The 23,194-nt window shown below is 35.7% G+C and overlaps 1 protein-coding gene across 4 annotated transcripts; it reads left to right on the top strand.

Moving 5' to 3' along the window:
- The first annotated feature begins 5,342 nt into the window (after positions 1-5,342).
- Positions 5,343-22,000, top strand: LOC131931223 (uncharacterized). Of its 4 annotated transcripts, none has more exons than XR_009384257.1 (8): positions 5,343-5,438; positions 7,818-7,899; positions 8,173-8,384; positions 12,225-12,441; positions 17,424-17,483; positions 18,023-18,105; positions 19,380-19,449; positions 21,110-22,000. XR_009384257.1 is itself a non-coding variant. In XM_059287952.1 (7 exons), exons 2-6 carry the CDS (start codon positions 7,839-7,841, stop codon positions 18,097-18,099), a joined length of 627 nt encoding a protein of 208 aa, XP_059143935.1. In that variant the 5' UTR covers positions 5,343-5,438; positions 7,818-7,838; the 3' UTR covers positions 18,100-18,105; positions 19,315-19,376. The 4 variants fall into 4 exon arrangements, 2 of the variants coding, with proteins under 2 accessions (XP_059143935.1, XP_059143934.1); XR_009384258.1 differs by having other exon boundaries at positions 19,380-19,453; XM_059287952.1 differs by lacking the exons at positions 19,380-19,449; positions 21,110-22,000 and adding an exon at positions 19,315-19,376.
- The last annotated feature ends 1,194 nt before the right edge of the window (positions 22,001-23,194 follow it).

The raw sequence follows: 23,194 nt of genomic DNA, 5'->3' as shown, positions 1-23,194 counted from the left end.
CGAGTAACGGTACTCAAGTAATCGTGTTGACACACACACACATACACACACACACAGAGACATACGGAGAAGATTGCAAAATTATGTTTTTCCGACTCTTGGGTCTGTAAAACGTCGAGATTTGCAAAAATCTCTTTATATTTTTTTTTGCACGATTACAGGGCTTTTTTTATACTTCGTATCTATGACAATGTAAAAATCACCAAAATCTTGATTTTTCTTCATACTTTTAGATTCTTTGTCCATTTTTGTATTAAGAAAATAATAAACTTTAATGAGAAAACATTTTTTATGTTTTTAAAATAAAAATGTTATGACTACATTAATTTTTTTCCCTATCTTATACTCTCTCTACAGAAAGTTGTATTTGGCCTCACTTGGAAGCTGTATGTGGCATGTATTTTATAACTGTATTTGCTGTCTTTTTAGAAACACCTAAAGGTTACAATTAGCTTTACAAATTTCTCAAAAAACTTTTTTTCGTAAAATACTTTTCGTTACTTTTTAATGTCTTTTCTCGTTTTGCAGTTTTTAGCACTAAAAAGCCTACTACTTATTTTTATTTGATAAAAGTGAAATTTTGCTCATCAAAATTTGTATTTCTTAATTCGGTATTAACCTGTTTTAGCTATCTAACCCGAACATTTTGGACTTCTACGGCCTACGGTTATCCTTTTACTAGCTGCATCCCGTGCTCCGCCACGGTAAATCTTTTTAAAATATACCAACTTTGGAACAGAACAAAACAAACAAAAACACAACACAAACACAAACAAAACACAACCACAACCACAACACAACCACATTACAACCACAACACAATCACAACACAACCACAACACAACCACAACCACAACACAACCACAACCACAACCACAACCACAACACAACCACAACCACAACACAACCACAACCACAACACAACCACAACCACAAAACACGGTAAATCTTTTTTAAATGTACCAAGTTGGGAACAGAACAAAACTAAATACAACACAAACGAACGCAAAGAAAAAACAAAAACGAAAAAACAAACACAACACTCAACATAAACTCAATTTAAATGTAATCATAAAGGCATATTGCTCACAGTCTATCCCGTAGCGCCAAATCAGGCCCTTTCCGAGCGCCGGCGGAAAATTTCGATTTACACCCTCCCACCTCCCTCAAACTTTCGATTTCCACCCTCCCCCCCCCCTCTTGCTACGCCTCTGTTATAAAACCCCTAGCTTTTCCGCAAATAAATTAAAGGCAGTATTTAGAATATCCGTGTTTTACCGACCTTATTGCACTTTATAAATTCATGCATTTTTTTCAGTACTTTTAAAAATTTACAATAAAGTTTCATGACTAAAACCATTGCGCACCTAATGAACGTGATGACTTAATATAGTAATGGAGAATAGTTGATTAAAAATTATAATTAGTAAACAGTACATTCAGTGAATAAAATAAATAAAAGATAGCCTTTTATCAATCAATGCTAATAATAATATTCCGAAAATAATGTACTCTTACACGTTAGCATAATTTGCATTCACATTTTGATAATTATATTATTCCAACAATTATTCCGTCTTGCAGATTTCGCATTCACATTTTTAGCATGAGTTCAATTTATCTTTGAATTACCTCCATTGGCAAAATTACTAAGCAGTTTAATTAGAATTTTCTACCGTACTGTTATTATGTTATTAATATGTATCCACTTTTTCTGGGAACATTAACGAAAACGATATTTGACATTGATCCTTTCAATATGTTTTAGCAATGTGTGTGTATTTAATATTCTCTTTACGTTATGCAAAATTGTACAAACAGTGGAAATTATAAAATAGCTCTATGCCGTTATATAAACAAACCCTACTCTATTACTTATAATAAGACACTGCGGTGCACTGAAAAGCACAGCATGGTGCGTAGTTTGGCGGTGCACTGAAAAGCACAGCATGGTGCGTAGTTTACTTTTATAGTCCCAAAATCTATAGCGATGACGGACGGAAGGACAGACACAGCTCGCTTATATTATAGACTAGCTGTATCCCGCGCTCCGCCACGGTAAATCATTTTTAAATATACCAACTTTGGAACAGAACAAAACTAAACACAACACAAACGAACAAACGCAAAAAAAAAAAAAAACAACGAAAAAACGAACACAACACTCATAACATAAACACAATTTAAATGCAATCATAAAGGCATATTGCTCACAGTCTAGCCCGTAGCGCCAAATCGCGCCCTTTCCGAGTCCCGGCGGACGCGTCTGACACAGTGAATGACTACAAAACAGAGGCGTTGCGACCCTTTCCGGCGCCCGGGGACAAACTTGCGATTTGACCCTCCCTCAAACTTACGATTTGCACCCCCTCCACTCAAAATTTCAATTTCCACCCATCCCCTCAGACTTTCGATTTGCACCACTTTTGATTTGAAATTCCCCCCGCTCAAACTTTTGATTTGCACCCCCTCAAACTTTCGATTTGCACCCTACCCCCCCTCCCCCTCCCTAAAACTTTCGATTTCCACCCCCCCCCCCCCTAGCTACGCCTCTCTTATAAAACCCCAGCTTGTCCGCAAACCGAAAGATAGAATAATAATAAATAATATACAATAAAAAATAGGCAATATCTATAATATCCGTGTTTACCTACCATATATCACTTTATCAATTCACGCATTTTTTCCCAGTATTTTAATTTTTAAAATTTACAATTGAGTTTCATAACTAAAACCATTGCGCACCCAATGTCTATAATGGTGCGGAATAGTTGATTAAAAATTATAATTAGTAAACAGTACATTCAGTGAATAAAAAGAAATAAAAGATAGCCTTTTATCAATCAATGTGCTAATAATAATATTCCAACAATAATGTACTCTTACACGTCAGCATAATTTGCATTCACATTTTGCTAATTATATTATTCCAACAATTATTCCGTCTTGCAGATTTTGCATTCACATTTTTAGCGTGAGTTCAATTTATCTTTGAATTACCTCCATTGGCAAAATTACTAAGCAGTTTAATTAGATTTTTCTACCCTACTGTTATTATGTTAATAAAATGTATCCACTTTTTCTGGGAATATTAAAGAAAACTATATTTGACATTGATCCTTTTAATATGTTTTAGCAATGTGCGTGTATTTAATATTCTCTTTACGTTAGGCAAAATTGTACAAACAGTGGAAATTATAAAATAGCTCTATGCCGTTACATAAACAAACCCTACTCAATTACTTATAATAAGACACTGCGGTGCACTGAAAAGCACAGCATGGTGCGTAGTTTACTTTTATAGTCCCAAAATCTATAGCGATGACGGACGGACGGACGGACGGAAGGAAGGAAGGAAGGACAGACACAGCCCGCTTATATTATAGATTATATTATAGATTGCGATGTGAAACATGAACTACGCGGACAGAGGCTATATTCGAGCGGGTTATTACATCTTATATTGCTCACGTGGCACCATATACATCAATCTATCTGCCAAGCACTGGTGTTACCACTATTGTAGTGACGTTATTCTTTGTTCTAAAAATAAGTGGGATAGAAGTTATTTTCTACAAAGTAAAATTTTATATCAAACTCCATAAAAGGGCACGCGCGTAAAAATTATGAATGGGAAGAAAGATGCATTGATAAGCTTGACCAATCATATTAGAGTACAGTAAATCAAAATAATTCACGATAGGCTAGGTAGCCATTTTGTTTCTAGTTAAACAAAACAATCGCCTGTCTTAGTGTGTTTATTTTATTTGCATAGACTCTTCTATTAGTTGTTTTTAAATTATACAACAATATTTAGACTAATATTTGATACTTTGCCAAGAAATATACATTGGAACACTACTAAAAACTGTTTAGTACGTGTTATACTAAACTGAAATAATGCGTCATGGACATATCCGTCAGTTTTAAGAATGTATCAAGTCCATCCCCTTCTTTCCCTTCACGCTATTCAACCAACGGCCAGTTTTAATCTTGTTACATCATGATGTGATAGGCTTGAATGCGTTCATCAAAATTTTCGTAGGACTGTAAACGACACATGTGTTAGTGTGTAAGCCCATTACTCCGTGTAGGGTTTATTAGCAACTAACGTAAATACTAGATGGGATAGCTGATAAGCATTCACTTAGGCCTTATACGGAAAAGGTGCTTGACCCTATCGACACGGATGTGTTATTCACGTTTGAATGAACATTGGTAATGTATGGCTTATCGGATCTTAACGCACTATCCGGCGGTGTGGGGGTGGAGAGGAAGGGGGACTGGCATGGGGTGAAGGGCTTGTCTAGTCTCAAGTGCTGTACCCAGGATTGTGTAGTGGGCTATTATTAAGAGGCAATGAACTTGTGTAAGTTACAATTTAAGTAGGGATAGACATTGTATTGAAGTGAGAAGACCGGCTAAAAAACAAAACCTAATCTGGTTTGTTGATTGTTGTTCTGAGAATAACACTCGATTCACAGGATATGTAACACTTAATAGTCATTGATTCATTACTTGTTGTATACATATTTTCTGCTTACATAGAACGATTTAATTACTCACCGTTCCGTTGTATATCCTTCCCGTCTACCGTGGACAAAAAGCATCCCCACCCGCCATTTATTTTCTTATTTCAGTGTTACACAATACACTTTAATAAAATGTGTTTCTTTTTCTCAATGTTAAAAAAGTTATCTAATCACCAAGCCAGTAGAGATCCTTCGATTTGTATTGACGGAAAAGAAAAAGCCCCCCCCCCCCAACTTATACAAACAATCTAAGACAAAGTTGATGGAGTGGATTTTAATGTCACTAACTTTTTGTTAACGGTTACACAATCGTACACAACGCTTTTATACAATTGATTTATTTTCTAATTGGTAAAGTATCGATTCACCAATCCAGTATAATCCTTCCGATATTAGTCGGCGAAAAAGTGCCCCCCTTCACACACCCCCCCCCCCCCATCCCATCTAGGAAAAACTGGAACGCGGTTTTTGCCGGTCACTGTTTCCTAAGGTTAAATGTTTAACAATTACGTAATCAAGATATAACAGTTAACTTAAATCAGTATATAATGGCATGTAGCGGTTAAATTTGTTAACTCTGTTTCAAAAAAAAAAATTCAGCTTGAAACGAAATTTTAAATTTTTCTACTCCTTTTGTGGCGCCCCTAGGGTCGACGCTCAGGGCCCACCCCCCTAGCCTCTGCAAACAAGTCATCCTGTCGATCCAAAGCAATATTGAATATAAGGACGGAAAGTTGAAATATGCTCTAACCAAATTGATTCTCATTGCGCCAAGTGTCACGTGTATGCATACAACGTCACATGGTCAACAAAAAATGGCGATGTTTCCTTTTGCTGACAACTAGGATCTACATCAAATAAAATATGTAAATTTATCGCAGTAAAAAGAGGAATAGTGTACGATTAGTAAGTTGTTAGTTTACATCGATGGTTTTTGTTTTCAAAATTCCAGTCGTTCGATGTGCTACCTATTAGAAAGTCTGTGTACTATAAGAAATAGATCTAAAATCTAGTAAAAATCACATTGAATACTTGATGAAACTAATGGACACAAGCGAGAAAAGTCTCAAAGGTATTTGAGAGGTGCATAAATTAATTTAAAATTCTTGCTTGCACGGCGTAGTTACAATTAATATGGTTATAAAATCCTGTCTGTATGGTTTTTTTCGGACTTTACTAAAGATTGGACGTATTTGATGTTTTTAATATTTTCGGTAACTAAATAAAAATTAAAAAAAAAAGCAAAAACAATTTGGTTTTCACGTGTAATGGCGACATAAACAATGGCATCCTGCTATTGAATAGGCCGACAAAATTTTATTGTACACATTGTAAGCTAAAAATAGAAAACTAGGTCATGGGGTTTTAAATTTGCATTGTTATTTAAAAACTTGATCTGCAAAGTTTTGTAAACAAATAGTTATCGATCACTAAGTTACTGTACATCCAATCAATGTTTTTCTTACGAAAGTGAAACATCCGGTTATAACTTAGGCTTGATGAAAATAAATAGAAATGTAGCCTTAAACTCAACAAATTATTTTCTAGTTCTCTGGATTTGCAACTTTTATAGCATTTATTCTAAAAATAAAAAATTTCTAAATTAATTTTAGGCTTAAGTTTTTTTTTTTTTATTTTTTTTTTACGGTCTAAATCTAAAAAGCACGTTTTTATTCCATGTCAACAACACTATGGAAGGAATCTCGTCAACTCGCTTGTCTCCATTATTTTCGTTTAATTTATCTAAACAAGGTGAATGAATAGACGGAATGGCATAACGACATCCCATCAAACGTGACTTAGTCAAAAATAAAAAAAGGAATTTATATTATAGATCTATATATATATATAAAATCAAAGTTGGTGTTGTTTGACTCTAATGATTAGTACATTTGTGTAACAAAACGTGATATTTAGGAATGACAGGTGATGTTTAGGTTAATTTTTATAATAACGTGCTGTTTTTTTTTTTACATTCTCGTATACTAAGTATAGAGAAAGTATTGTAATCGTAAAAAAAGAGACTTTTGCAAATCTCGACGTTTTACAACTCCTTGAGTCAGAAAAACATAGTGTTGCAAACATGTCCATATGTCTGTGTATGTGTTGATGTGTTGATGTGTATGTGTGTCTGTGAACACGATAACTTGAGTACCGTTACAGATAAATTGATACAATTTTATATATAAGTATTATGTCGAATTGGTAGTTCTGTATAAACTTTTCAGCGATTTCCGGTAACCAGAAACGGCACTTATTTTACGTTGAATTTTTCAAAAGCCTATAATTTGAGTACTGTTTCAGATAGATAAATAAAATTTCATATGTATGTAAATGATCTAGTCTATGCCTTTTGTTAAAATTTGAGTAATTTCCGTTGATAGGAAGTAGTAATTTACGATACTTCAGATTTCTCAAAAAACTAATGTGAATTTATATGGTACTAATAATATTCCGCACTATTATACACATAATTTTTGGCGTTCACTTCGTGCGCAATTATTTTTTTCTACCAGATTATATTCTATTTTAAAAGTTTAAGTAATTAAAATTGATTAAAAATCATGAATCATGTCTATTTCCCGAGGTGCCATCCCCCGTAGGGATATATTAGAATATTCGAGAAAGTTTAGGGGAGATCACTCCCGGTTTATTTTCTTATAAATTATATATTTTGTAAACAAACATGCATATTATGTGTGTCAAGATTTATATTTGGACGTCGCTTTGAATGGCCGAGGCTGAGGCCTAACCGATAACAGCTAGTGTATATATATGGCATATATATATATGTATATATATATATATATATATATATATATATATATATATATATATATATATATATATATATATATATATATACGCCCTTTTATCCCACCAAATATCCCACTAGTAGTGTATGTTTAATCTTTAAAAATATAGCAGGAAACACGTTAGCCAAATGCGATTCGAGCCAAATTGCGATTAGTTTTAGTATTTAGGTAAGGCTTGATTCAATGGTAGGGTAGTAAACCAAAGTAAAGTTACCTTTTCCAATCCGTATAGTTTATCTGTTTTTATGGCCTTGACATATAAGGATATAAAATAGATCACACTGTACCTTATAACTTTGATTAGGCGGGCTACAATCTCCTCTAAAAAACAAGCCTATTTAGTCAAGTTTTCATACTAGCCTACTGTGCCGTATAGCGCGATTATGTTTTTTTTTATAACACAACTAGTGATACTTTTATTCTTGTGACCAATATAACTACAATCTAATAATATTACTTATATATACAGAATCCTCAGATCAATAAAAGGATGAACAGTCACGTGATGCCTTTAACTTTAATAAGTCTTTTTTGTATCTTTGGTGTTCTTGGTAGGTAACTTTGTTTGACTATTTAATTAATAGGTGGTAAGACGTTTTATGACATTTTACATTGAATTATTTTAGTTTCATTTTAATTTTTTTATTTTACCTGAAATATTTTTTAGCTATTTTTCTTCAAGGTAAGGTAAGGCTATAAGAAACAATCAAACCCCCTACTCCACGTCCCTGGTTTATTTCAGCTCTTTAGGCAACAAAAAAACGTATGTAGTTTATCTGTGTTGACTTTACGAAGAGTCGTCCAATAATAATATTATTGAATAGCTTCAGATGGTACTGAAAAACCGATGCAGTTAGACATGAAAATCGAGGGATATGAAAAGGAGTGCGATGCTGCCAACAACTGTGTATACACCGGCCGAATTTATGGACGCGTCGCGGGCTATTCAAACACTAGCAAGTGCTGCTACGGGATTTTTCTGAAACATTGCTATAAAAACTTGGATTGCTCCAATTATAGGTCTAATTGGCAAAATGTGAGTTCAGTGTAATATATTGATTAGGTATTTTAGATCTACATCTACATCTCCATCTCCATCTCCATCTCCATCTCCATCTCCATCTCCATCTCCATCTCCATCTCCATCTCCATCCACATCTACATCCACATCCACATCCACATCCACATCCACATCCACATCCACATCCACGGAAAAACATAGTGTTGCAAACTTGTCCATATGTCTGTGTGTGTATGTGTTGATGTGTTGATGTGTATGTGTGTCTGTGAACACGATAACTTGAGTACCGTTACAGATAAATTGATACAATTTTATATATAAGTATTATGTCGAATTGGTAGTTCTGTATAAACTTTTCAGCGATTTCCGGTAACCAGAAACGGCACTTATTTTACTTTGAATTTTTCAAAAGCCTATAATTTGAGTACTGTTTCAGATAGATAAATAAAATTTCATATGTATGTAAAGGATCTAGTCTATGCCTTTTGTTAAAATTTGAGTAATTTCCGTTGATAGGAAGTAGTAATTTACGATACTTCAATTTCTCAAAAAACGAATGTGAATTTATATGGTACTAATAATATTCCGCACTATTATACACATAATTTTTGGCGTTCACTTCGTGCGCAATTATTTTTTTCTACCAGATTATATTCTATTTTAAAAGTTTAAGTAATTAAAATTGATTAAAAATCATGAATCATGTCTATTTCCCGAGGTGCCATCCCCCGTAGGGATATATTAGAATATTCGAGAAAGTTTAGGGGAGATCACTCCCGGTTTATTTTCTTATAAATTATATATTTTGTAAACAAACATGCATATTATGTGTGTCAAGATTTATATTTGGACGTCGCTATGAATGGCCGAGGCTGAGGCCTAACCGATAACAGCTAGTGTATATATAGGGCATATATATATATATGTATATATATATATATATATATATATATATATATATATATATATACGCCCATTTATCCCACCAAATATCCCACTAGTAGTGTATGTTTAATCTTTAAAAATATAGCAGGAAACACGTTAGTCAAATGCGATTCGAGCCAAATTGCGATTAGTTTTAGTATTTAGGTAAAGCTTGATTCAATGGTAGGGTAGTAAACCAAAGTAAAGTTACCTTTTCCAATCCGTATAGTTTATCTGTTTTTATGGCCTTGACATATAAGGATATAAAATAGATCACATTGCACCTTATAACTTTGATTAGGCGGGCTACAATCTCCTCTAAAAAACAAGCCTATTTAGTCAAGTTTTCATACTAGCCTACTGTGCCGTATAGCGCGATTATGTTTTTTTTATAACACAACTAGTGATACTTTTATTCTTGTGACCAATATAACTACAATCTAATAATATTACTTATATATACAGAATCCTCAGATCAATAAAAGGATGAACAGTCACATGATGCCTTTAACTTTAATAAGTCTTTTTTGTATCTTTGGTGTTCTTGGTAGGTAACTTTGTTTGACTATTTAATTAATAGGTGGTTAGACGTTTTATGACATTTTACATTGAATTATTTTAGTTTCATTTTAATTTTTTTATTTTACCTGAAATATTTTTTAGCTATTTTTCTTCAAGGTAAGGTCAGGCTATAAGAAACAATCAAACTCCCTACTCCACGTCCCTGGTTTATTTCAGCTCTTTAGGCAACAAAAAAACCTATGTAGTTTATCTGTGTTGACTTTACGAAGAGTCGTCCAATAATAATATTATTGAATAGCTTCAGATGGTACTGAAAAACCGATGCAGTTAGACATGAAAATCGAGGGATATGAAAAGGAGTGCGATGCTGCCAACAACTGTGTATACACCGGCCGAATTTATGGACGCGTCGCCGGCTATTCAAACACTAGCAAGTGCTGCTACGGGATTTTTCTGAAACATTGCTATAAAAACTTGGATTGTTCAGATATATAGGTCTAATTGGCAAAATGTGAGTTCAGTGTAATATATTGATTAGGTATTTTAGATCAGCTGGTTGTAATGGATTATTAGCTTTTTCTATCTGGGGTTTTACATATATATATATATATATATATATATATATATATATATATATATATATACTTATTTATGGCTAAGTCAACATAATAAGAACAAATATAAACAACCGAACGGAAACAAACGAATCGAAATAAAACTGACCAGACCAGACAGACCAGACCAGACTAGTTAACACAGACTAAGGCTAAACCTACATCTAAAGCCTAGAAATGTTTTTTTTTTTTACATTTATACGCAAAACCTAAACGTATATAATACAGACCAATATGAATTTTCTAAATCGAAATTTAAACCCTTTACATAGCAGTGTTTCTTCCAGACTTTTCTCCGGGGGCCACTTGAAATCTTCGGGGGGGGCGGTAAACTTTCTTCGGGAGGGCGGACACTGTTAAAAGTATATATTTTCTATATAAATTATATAAATTTCATTTCGTTCGGGGGGGCGGTAAAAATTTTTCGGGGGGGGGGGGGGGGGCTTCGTCCCCCCGAAGAGATGCCTGGAAGAAACTCTGTTAGATAGGCCTATTCTACATCTAATACAAAAATAAAAACCACCAAAATTTATTAATTCATTTTAAATAATTATAAAGAATAACCAAAAATATTTAAAAAAAAGAAACTAAATTAAAGTCTGTAAAATTACATGAATATGCATACAACTAAAATTCAACCTGAACTTAAATCAAAATAGGACATATTTACCCGTGTCCAGGACGTTTTCCACTCCACTCTCAAACAAATTTTCCCACTCCCCTCACACACAAATTTCCCCCTGGTCATTGGCAGTCAAATGCTTTACCTCTTGTCCATTTCGATCGTTCGTTATCACCCCATTACAGAATACATATCATACTAATATCTATCCATGTCTTTTTCCATATATATCTCCCTATTTCTAACCCTATTTCTTATTAAACAATCTTTAGCCTATGCCAGGGGTCGAAACACCGCAGCTCGCGAGCTGCATACGGCTCTTTTGATGTCAATATGCGGCTCTCTAGTTCTATAATAATTATATTATTTTATTTTCGAAACTCAAAAAACTGTTACATTGCAAAAACAAAAACAACTTTACACACAAAAAGACAACAATGAGAATAGGTGAAAAAGAGTGTAGAACGCATATTTAAACATCTGCATCTCCATCTCCATCTCCATCCACATCCACATCCACATCCACATCCACATCCACATCCACATCCACATCCACATCCACATCCACATCCACATCCACATCCACATCCACATCCACATCCACATCCACATCCACATCCACATCCACATCCACATCCACATCCACAACCATATCCACATCCACATCCACATCCACTTCCACATCCACATCCACATCCACATCCACATCCACATTCACATCCACATCCACATCCACATCCACATCCACATCCACATCGACATCTACATCTACAACTACATCTACATCTACATCATCTACATCTACATCTTCATCTGCATCTGGATCTCCATCCACATCCACATCCACATCCACATCCACATCCACATCCACATCCACATCCACATCCACATCCACATCCACATGTGAGAGAGAGAGAAAGAGAGAGAGATACTTTTAAACATTGGGTTTCGTTTAGAAGAATATATCTAATAAATATTCAGGGTTATGTTTTATTTTTCAAACGGCCTTATTTGAATATCAACACTAATTGGAAACGTATTATATTTCCTCAACCCGGGCAGTACCGGGCATATGCTGTTTAAAGATAGGTTTTACACCGAGGCCAGGCTAGTGTACTAAATAGAGAAAAAAGATATATTCATTAATATTATGATATCTGTTTTTGTTTCCAGGAATGTTTTTTCGGAGGGAACTGTATGCATTCTGCGTGCAAACAAATGAGTAACGATGATCACTGCTACTGTGAAGATAAGAGCTATCCATTCAGATTCAGATTCCGCCCCGAATTCAAGAATTCGTGGTACATTCTTGCAGCACTTTCATTTTACCCACGGATTCATACTAACCCCTATAATTTCAGCGAAAGATTTGATGTTTCAAATCCACCAGGTAATTTTTAAAAACAGAACATCTCCATCTCCATCTCCATCCCCATCTCCATCTCCATCTACATCTCCATCTCCATCTCCATCCCCATCTCGATCTCCATCTCCATCTCCATCTCCATCTCCCTCTACCTCTCCATCTCCATCTCCATCTCCATCTCCATCTCCATCTCCATCTCCATCTCCATCCCCATCCCCATCCCCATCCCCATCCCCATCCCCATCTCCATCTCCATCTCCATCTACCTCTCCATCTACCTCTCCATCTCCATCTCCATCCCCATCCCCATCCCCATCCCCATCCCCATCCCCATCCCCATCTCCATCTCCATCTCCATCTACCTCTCCATCTACCTCTCCATCTCCATCTCCATCTCCATCCCCATCCCCATCCCCATCCCCATCCCCATCTCCATCTCCATCTCCATCTCCATCTCCATCTCCATCCCCATCCCCATCCCCATCCCCATCCCCATCTCCATCTCCATCTACCTCTCCATCTCCATCTCCATCTCCATCTCCATCTCCATCTCCATCTCCATCTCCATCTCCATCTCCATCTCCATCTCCATCTCCATCTCCATCCCCATCCCCATCTCCATCTCCATCTCCATCTCCATCCCATTCTCCATCTCCATCTCCATCCCCATCCCCATCTCCATCTCCATCTCCATCTCCCTCTACCTCTCCATCTCCATCTCCGTCTCCATCTCCATCTCCATCTCCATCTCCATCTCCATCTCCATCTCCATCTCCATCTCCATCTCCATCTCCATCTCCATCTCCCTCTACCTCTCCATCTCCATCTCCATCTCCATCTCCATCTCCATCTCCATCTCCATCTCCATCTCCATCCCCATCCCCATCCCCATCTCCATCTCCATCTCCATCTCCATCTACCTCTCCATCTACCTCTCCATCTCCATCTCCATCCCCATCCCCATCCCCATCCCCATCCCCATCCCCATCCCCATCTCCATCTCCATCTCCATCTCCATCTACCTCTCCATCTACCTCTCCATCTCCATCTCCATCTCCCTCTACCTCTACCTCTCCATCTCCATCTCCATCTCCATCTCCATCTCCATCTCCATCTCCATCTCCATCTCCATCTCCATCTACCTCTCCATCTCCATCTCCATCTCCATCTCCATCTCCATCTCCATCTCCATCTCCATCTCCATCTCCATCTCCACCTCCATCTCCATCTCCATCTCCATCTCCATCTACGTCTCCGTCTCCGTCTCCGTCTCCATCTCCATCTCCATCTCCATCTTCATCCCCTTCCCCATCTCCATCTCCATCTACATCTTCATCTTCATCCCCATCCCCATCCCCATCTCCATCTCCATCTCCATCTCCATCTCCCTCTCTATCTCCATCTCCATCTCCATCTCCATCTCCATCTCCATCTCCATCTCCATCTCCATCTCCATCTCCATCTCCATCTTCATCCCCATCCCCATCTCCATCTCCATCTCCATCTCCATCTCCATCTCCATCTCCATCTCCATCTCCATCTCCATCTCCGTCTCCGTCTCCATCTCCATCTCCATCTCCATCTCCATCTCCATCTTCATCCCCATCTCCATCTCCATCTCCATCTCCATCTTCATCCCCATCCCCATCTCCATCTCCATCTCCATCTCCATCTCCATCTCCATCTCCATCTCCATCTCCATCTCCATCTCCATCTCCATCTCCTTCTCCATCTCCATCCCCATCTCCATCTCCATCTCCATCTCCATCTTCATCTCCATCTCCATCTCCATCCACATCCACATCCACATCCACATCCACATCCACATCCACATCCCATCCCCATCCCCATCTCCATCTGCATCTGCATCTGCATCTACATCTACATCTACATCTACATCTACGTCTACATCTACATCTACATCTACATCTACATCTACATCTACATCTACATCTACGTCTACATCTACATCTACATCTACATCTACATCTACGTCTACATCTACATCTACATCTACATCTACATCTACAAAAAGGCAATATCTTTCTAACAACATTTTTTAAATAGTATGGGGTCATCCATAAATGATGCCACGTTTTTTTTGGGACTATTTTTACCTCCCCCATCCCCCAATCCCTTCCGTCACACGTCGTCACAAAAACCCAGACACCTCCCATCTAAAATGACGTCACACCTCAGCTTACAACGAATCACCCCCCCCCCCCCCGAAATTGCTGTTGAATCCTTCTTAAATAATCGATATTTTTCCCAAATCTTGTCAGAACTCTGTCAACATAGGGTATTATGATCATTTCCTATTAAAATTTATTAAAACCGTTTCTAAAATTCGAAATAACGGCTAAAACTCGTTTTCTAAAATTGTTTTTTTTATAATGCAGAAAAGTGACGTCCCTCCATCTGACCCCCCCCCCCTCCCCCTCCCCCTCAACACACCGTCACAAAATTACGGACCCACCCACTCCCCCCCTACGAATGTGACGTCATTTATGGACGACCCTTATATTCTGCATATGTAATTTATGATTATCTAAATGGTATGTGGGTGAGGGTGCGGGGGTGCTACTATAGTAACATCTCAATTTTTACTCATTTTAAATAGAGCTGTTTTTTTTGTCAAACTTTGTTCTTGTGCAAACTTTCGGATTTTCTTTTTAATTTGTTTTCTTTCATAGAAGTTACGCTAGCGTTTAGAGTCTTAATTCCCGCAACAAGTCTATAGCCGAAGTAAAATGGAATAGTTGCTTTTGGTAATCATGTGAGAACTTAATCATTACCCCTTTAACATAACAAATTCTAAAAACTTCAATGAAGGTTTAGTCCTTAGCATAATTTCTGACGAAACAATCAATGAAAACTGTTACCATTGATTTGAAAACTAGGCATACTGCTAAGCTTCGCTTAAGTTTTCGTAAAAAAAAAATATGCTTAAATTCATACCCATAACATAAGCGCTATAAACATTTTATTTATATCAAATCAAGAAAGTATTGTTTTTACGTATCTTTCTGTATACCAGTCGATGTGATAGAATGTTTTGATGAAAGGGAGGGGGTTGGTTCGGGTTTCGGCTTCGAGTCTGTAGGACGTACGTGAGCATACCCACCCCCGACATGAGAACATACCCACCCCCGACATGAGAATATACCCACCCCCGACATGTGAACATACCCACCCCCGACATGAGAATAACTTACGTTAGGTAAAGCCAAAGTGACAGGGCGTAGAAATTAACACACTGTACCCCCACATGCCAATGTTACAGAAACTGATAAACTCTACTTCATTTCCACTGTAGACCGTTTATTTAAATATCTCAACTAAAATATCTGAACCGATTAAGGGGTCATCCATACATGACGTCACGCTTTTTTGACGATTTGTACCTCCCCCCTCCCCTCCGTCACACATCGTCACAAAAAGCCAAACCCCCCTAACATGACGTCACACCTCAGCCTACAACCCCCCCCCCCCTCAAAACTGAAGTTAAATTATTTTTAAAACATCGATATTTTTCCAAAATTTTGTCTGAACTCTGTCAAAATAGAGTATTTTAATCAATTCCTATTACAATTTATTAACACAGTTTTCTAAACCGCAAAAAAACATCTAAAATTCGTTTTCTAACATTGCTTTTTAATAATGCAAAAGTGTGACGTCGCACTATCTGACCCCCCCTCCCCCTCATCACACACCGTCACAAAATTGCAGACCCCCCTCCCCCTACGAGTGTGACGTCATTTATGGACGACCCTTAAGTAAATAATAGATTTAAGCAAACGTATAAAAAAGTCTTGCATGAAATTTGTATGCTGAGTAATCAACTTTAGTTAAACATGGTCATTTTAAATAATTATTTTTTTTTTCTCTAAAATGCATCAGGCGTAGGCTACTTTACATCATCGGTGTGCATTGCCTCCTTGTTCACTTTAGCATAACAGTCTTTATCGTCGTCTTGTGATGACTGATATAGATTTAAAATAGTAGAGGAAAATAATCATAGTAAGATTACACGCCGTAGATCTGCGGACAACGTGAAAAAAAGTTTTGTTCCTAAAATTAACTTAAACTCACAACTCTTTCTAGACTTTTCTTTAAACCCAGCCTGAAATCTAGTGGTTTTTCAGACTTTTAATGGTCTAAAAATTTAGCAAATTCTAGAGATTTTCAAGACTTTGCGCGAACTCATTGCATTACGCAATGAGTAATTCTTTGTTGTAAAACAAGAACATAAGTAAACAGAGATAGAGGTAATGACCCAGAGGCTGATATTTAAAAATGCTAGGATTGTTTATATTATAAGCCAGAAAGAATACTATTTAATACACAATCAAATGTTTAATATTTTGCATTTCTAATTTCATTTATGTTAAACCTGAAAATATGAATAATTAATAAGTTTGTGTTTAGCTGTTATTTACGTCTCAGGCTGGTAATATTTGACAGTGTTCCTGAATGTTTCTCAATGGTGTCCGCTGTCATATTATTACGTTTCAGTTTTATCCATTTTAAATTTAAAATAAACATATAATTAATCGTAATTATTACAATTTTATGGAAAAAATTAGGTGGGGGGGGGGGGGGGGGGGGGATTTATAATGTTTTTTACATACATAAGCGAAAAATAGTGTTTAACTTTATGCAGTAGTTTTCATTTTAAGGAAACGTTGGAAAATAAGCGCGCCTAATGCTAATACTAATAGACTTTCTCAGTATATATTTAAAACAATGTTTAATGGTGGCATTACTTATTAAGCGCTACTGTTGGACTAAGTTCATTGTCTATTATGTATACATGGTGTCAGGAATTAAAAACAATTGCCTGTTTCAAATCGTCTTCAAACATTGTATAATATATGGTTTAACATGATTTATTTTATTTTTGTTAGCCAAAGCTTGTTTTAATTGTTGTGTCAAGTCATTGTTTTAACTGTAGTTAATTTACATCAACTGTATATATGCTCTGTATTAATTATATTTGCTTGCAGTGGAACTGAGAAATGATGCATTTTTGGCCTCCACCAACGGAAAACTCCAGCTGCAAGCAGGTATTTGAGCCTTTGTCTGCCAATGTTTATTTTATATTCTCTGATAAAATTCAATGTTGATGGACTGAGTGAATTCTTAGGGATGACAATTTCAAACAGTATAGAAAAATGAAAGAAATTAAATAATCAAACATTTATAAAAACTTTTTTTTAGAACTTTAAAAAAAAACGTATGAACAGAGACTAGCGATGTGTGTCTATATATATATTGTTCTCTTTTAGGTAAAGTTCCCATTTTTAATAGAGTGGATGAAGTAGAGTTCACATGTACTTGACCCCGCCATTTAAAGTGAAGAAGTGGTCAGCAGTATGGCCACCTTTACTTTCCTTTACTTGTCTTGGGTACTCATCAGAGCTAGGTTAACTCAGGCAGGGAGGTCACTCCTATTCTGTAATCGCTTTCTGCAAACATGTTTTTTGAAAATATCGCTCGTAAAAACCTACCCTTTGTTAAGTGCATACACATTAGTATACGTTAACCATACTCCAGCATAGAACATTAGAAGTGTGTAGGTATCCAACTATTTTCTCTTCCACAGAACCGGTCATTATGTTCATGGGAGCTCTGTACGCTTTGATCATGTCCTTGGAAATGACAATCAAAGATATAATTTAGTCCAACGTGCGAATGAATAGCTATTTGATCAGAAGTGTTGTAATTTAGCTCTAAAAATGTTGTTGAGCTAAATCCAATAATGATATTTGATTATTTTGCTAACTCTAAAAAACACTTTTGTGATAGATAAACTAGGTGGAATAAATAAGTATCGTTGTGCAGCCATCAATGATGAATTATCTGATAGTTTTAAACGTCAATTTGGGGTTAATTTATTTTACTAAATCTTCTTAAACAACAAGAATCCTGTATTAATGTACTGAAAATATGGTTTACTAATATAATATAGCAACAAATTGAAAGAGGAGTTATTGCCGTCAGTCAGAGGTGTAGGACAGAGGAAGTTAGGGGAAGAGTAATGTTTTGACATGGATTTTTATTTCCATCTAATTGCGTTTTAAACTAAAATTGATTAACCGACGAAAACATCTTTTGTCGTTCCTAACTATAATTGTTTTTTGGGTTTTCAAAAATATGTTTTTGTTTTATTTTTATCTTGTAAATGCCTTCTCAATACATTAAACATAGAGTCCACCAATTGTTCCACACATTTTCTCGTAAATAAATGAACTTACATACAGACGTGGTTCACATCGCTGGTGTACGATCTTTTTTTTTTTTCTAAAGGGATAAAACAACATTAAAATAAGTATTGCATAATGATCAGGTAACTTTCAAAATAGATTGTTCAATATACAAATACACATTAACAATAATGTAAACAAACACTGGACAAAAAAGGCAAATGCAAAAAAAATGTTGTTTTTTTTAATTGAGTATTTTGTGGTAATAATGTAACGTATTTTAATTACTCGGCTTAGAGAAGGAAACAACAGTTTCATCTAAGTAAAGGACCACTTCTGAATACAAAAAGTCCGTCAAAAACAATTAATTAAAAAAGGCCATTGGTTGTTTCTGTGTTTTGATTGTCTGTTTACAAGTAACTTGTATCTTCCATCATCATATCGTACCAGGCTTAAAACAGTCAGATATTATGTGTAGAAGTTCTCAATAGAGATTCAATTAATCTTTTAAAGGTGTCATTATTTATTAAGCTCCACTGTCAGATTACGTTTGTTGTATATTATGTGTAGGGCTACATTGTGCTAAGAATAATCGTCTATAACAGGTTTCAAATTGTCTTTTAAAATAATGTAATATATTGATCACTAATGTTGCCAGCGAAATGTTGTTTAATATGTTTTGTCGTCTTAGGTTTTCAATAGAGTTATTTTACTTCAACTTCACATGTGCCATGTCCTATGTATATCTGCTTGCAGCGGGAGTAAAAATAATAAAAACGAGTGAATTGTTGGCCTCCACGGATGGAGAGCTCCACTTGCAAGGCAGGTAGGTGAGCCTTCCTCTGCCAGTGTTTGTTTTATATTGTCTGATAAAATGGCAAATGGTTGATTTAGGCTGGCATTGTATCTGTAATTTTTAGAACACTAATCCAATATAGGGCTTTTCTATAAATGTTCAAAAAAGGAACATGTGGTTTGTGTTGTGACCACATGTGGTTTGGCCACATGGGCTTTGGCCTCAAGGGCTTTGGTCACAAGGGCTTTGGTCACAAGGGCTTTGTCCACAAGGGCTGTGTCCACAAGGGCTTTGTCCACAAGGGCTTTGGCCACAAGGGCTTTGTCCACAAGGGCTTTGTCCACACAAGCTTTGCTCACAAGGGCTGTGTCCACAATGGCTTTGGTCTCAAGGGCTTTGGTCTCAAGGGCTTTGGTCTCAAGGGATTTGTTCACAAGGGCTTTGTCCACACAAGCTTTGCTCACAAGGGCTTTGTTCACAAGGACTTTGTCCACACAAGCTTTGCTCACAAGGGCTTTGTCCACAAGGGCTTTGTCCACAAGGGCTTTGGCCACAAGGGCTTTGGTCACAAGGGCTTTGTCCACAAGGGCTTTGTCCACAATGGCTTTGTCCACAAGGACTTTGTTCACAAGAAATTTAACCATATGGTGTTTGACCACAGTGGGGCTGTGAACTTTGTTTGACCATAGGATGTTTGGCCATATATGACTCCGAGTGGATTCTATAGTTTTGTGTGCGTGCGTGCGTGAGTGTGTGCCTGCGTGCGTATATATATATATATATATATATATATATATATATATATATACATATATATATATATATATATATATATATAATCAATATATAAACACGATAACTCGAGTACCGTTTCAGTTATGATGAACAAATGTCATATCGAAGGATTATATCAGATTTGTAGTTTTCTGTTAACTTTTGAGCAATTTCTTGTATCCGGAAGTGAAACGTACTCTACTTTGGTTCCCTCAAAAGCCGATAACTTGAGTACTATTAAAGCTAATCAGACATATATTGGGTACCTAACTCACGTTAGGGAAAGTAAAGGCGGCTGGGTATAGTGCTGACCACACTAACACATCATATGCCGAGGTCACAGAAACAAGTGAACTCTTCTTCACTTGCCCTATTGACCGTCAGGTTTGAAAAGGGAACTTTACTTTACTGAGACATATTTGCAAATAGAATTATTAGATTGTATTCGAAGGTTCCTTTCTACTTTTTTGCGATTTCGGGTAAGCGGAAGTGGTACGATTCTCTGTTTCCTAGGGAACTCATTGACATGAATACTGTTTCAGTTATGTAGACTGAATTTCAAACACAAGTATAAGATCTTACACCTTGATTACTTTCAAATTTAATTGACCTCCCTTACTCTTTATCCAGTTTCTAAAATACATCAAAGTACCGTTTCAGTTAGATACACTAAATTTTATTAACAGTTATAGGTCTTAATTTCTTGATTGCATCAAGTTTTAAGTGATTTTCGGTGAAAGGAAGTTGTACTCGAAAAATATCACTTCTACCGGACTGATTTGTTTCAAATTTTACACGGAGGTTAAGACTCGATGACAATACACTGTATTAGATGTTTACTTAACTAAAAAATGTTTTTATATAATGTGCTAATTAAGAAAATATAGATATTTAAACATTTTATTTTATTCTACAGATCCAATCATTATGTGTATCGGATTAATGTACGCACTTGTCAAGTCTATAGAACTACTAAACAAAGACTGGTTATAGTCGAACGTGTGGCTGTTTAGCTTTTTAATCAAGCATGACTGTGGTAATTTAGCTGCTAAATACGTTGTTGGTTAGCTAGTTTTATGCAATATGTGATTATTTAGCTAGGTCTAACGAAACATGTGATTTAATTAAATATGTGATAATTTAGCTACTTATGACGTTGCTGTTGAGATAGAATTGTTTTCATTATTTATCTAGGTTTCATAAAACATGTGATTGTTTAGGTTGGTCTCATGAAACATGTGTTTGTTTATCTGGTTGTAATGTAACGTGTTTGTTTAACTAATTCTAACATAGTGTGATTGTTTAGCTGGTTCTCATGACTAATATAATAGGTAATTTATTTGACTGAGTCTTCATCAACAACAAGAATCCTGGCTAATGTACTCAAAAATATGGTTTACTTGTATAACATAACAAATTGAAAGAGGACTTATTGCCGTTGGTTAGATGTGTTTGATGGAGGACGTTGGAGAGAGCTGGGGAGTATGAAGGCTATGACAATAGAATTCTTTGTTCCATCTAAGAGTGCTTAGACTATGCTTGATTATTAAACGACCTGTTACAATCTTTTTGTGGGTTTTCTAAAATACGATTATATATATTTTTTTAAATTATTTTTTGTCGTCTTCATGCCTTCTCAACCTATTCCAAATACACAGTCCACCCCACACATTCCAATAGGAGTTCCACACAAAACCCACCACACACAGTCCAACAAAGGTTTCACACACTTTCCCAAAACTAAACTCAATATACAGACGTATAATAACTATTACATAATGATCCCGTGCTTTAAAATTGATTGTTATATTACATTGATGCACGTTCATAATAATGTAAACTAACACGGAACAATAAAAGCAAATGCAAATTAAGGTTTTTTTTTATTGATTATTTTTATTGTAATAATGTAATTTATTTTAATTAGTCTCCTTAGAGTAGGAAAAGACGCTGGTTTCATCTAAGTAAATGACTACTTCTAAATATCGATAGCCCCCTATTACAACTACTCAATGTATAAAATATAATATAATATAACCTTTCCTTTACCTAACTAAAACAGTACAAACAATGATAGTGTTCACGCGGAAATAGAATACATTATCTGTTCTTGCTACGGAAAATCGTTCAATAGTAAATAGAAATGATCGCATTCACTACAAAACTTTTATATGAATATATTATTATGTTCACCTAACGGTACTCAAGTTATCGAAATTTTGAGAAACCGGAAGTAGAATAAGTAACATTTTCGTGCACCGGAAAGCGCTCAATAGTTGACATGAAACTAAAAATTTGATACAATAATTGTGTATAAAAGTTCATCAACATAACTGTAAAGGTACTCAAGTTATTCTGTGTATTAGGTTTCATGCATAATTAAAATACAATAAACTTGAAAAGCTCGTTCCAAATGGTTCCAATTTTTATTGCCAGAAAGCATATTATTATTTTTTTTTTTGCATCATGCTATATACTGTTTATAAGTTATTTTTTTTACATATACAATTTGCTTGTATCAAAACCAACTGGGTGGCATTTTGTGGTATTTTAATGGAGAAAAGTGCTTTGAGATACGAGCAATTTGACATATGAGCAATGCTACGGATCTAATTAAATTCGTATTTCGAGGTACTACTGTAAATATTTTTAAAATTTTGATTTGTCTGACAACTATTAACTACAAACTCCTAGCTCGCCAGTGACGTATGCATAGGGTGAGTTAAATGGAATCGGCTTCCCACGCTAAAATATTTAGGACAGTTGCGTCTTTCTCGGAAAAAATAAAAAAAAATATTAAAACAAATGTTTTAGTATAGCGTTGCCTTTTAACGGAAATAAAAAAAAATACTTAAAATAAACAAGAGGAATTGGTGTTGAATAACTAAATTAATGAATCTGAAATTGATGAGCCTATATTGTGGTCAGCGTTTAAAATATCAGGCGTATATTTTTGGCTGGCGTGTGAAATAAACTATTGATCCATGAATTCGTCTGTTCC

Source organism: Physella acuta, unplaced genomic scaffold, assembly GCF_028476545.2.
Source record: "Physella acuta isolate Inbredline_101_S28 unplaced genomic scaffold, ASM2847654v3 ptg001920l, whole genome shotgun sequence".
In the NCBI taxonomy this organism is placed as follows: Eukaryota; Metazoa; Mollusca; class Gastropoda; family Physidae; genus Physella; species Physella acuta.
The sequence above is the reverse complement of the archived record's forward strand: the minus strand, read 5'-3'. Positions and strand labels throughout refer to the sequence as shown.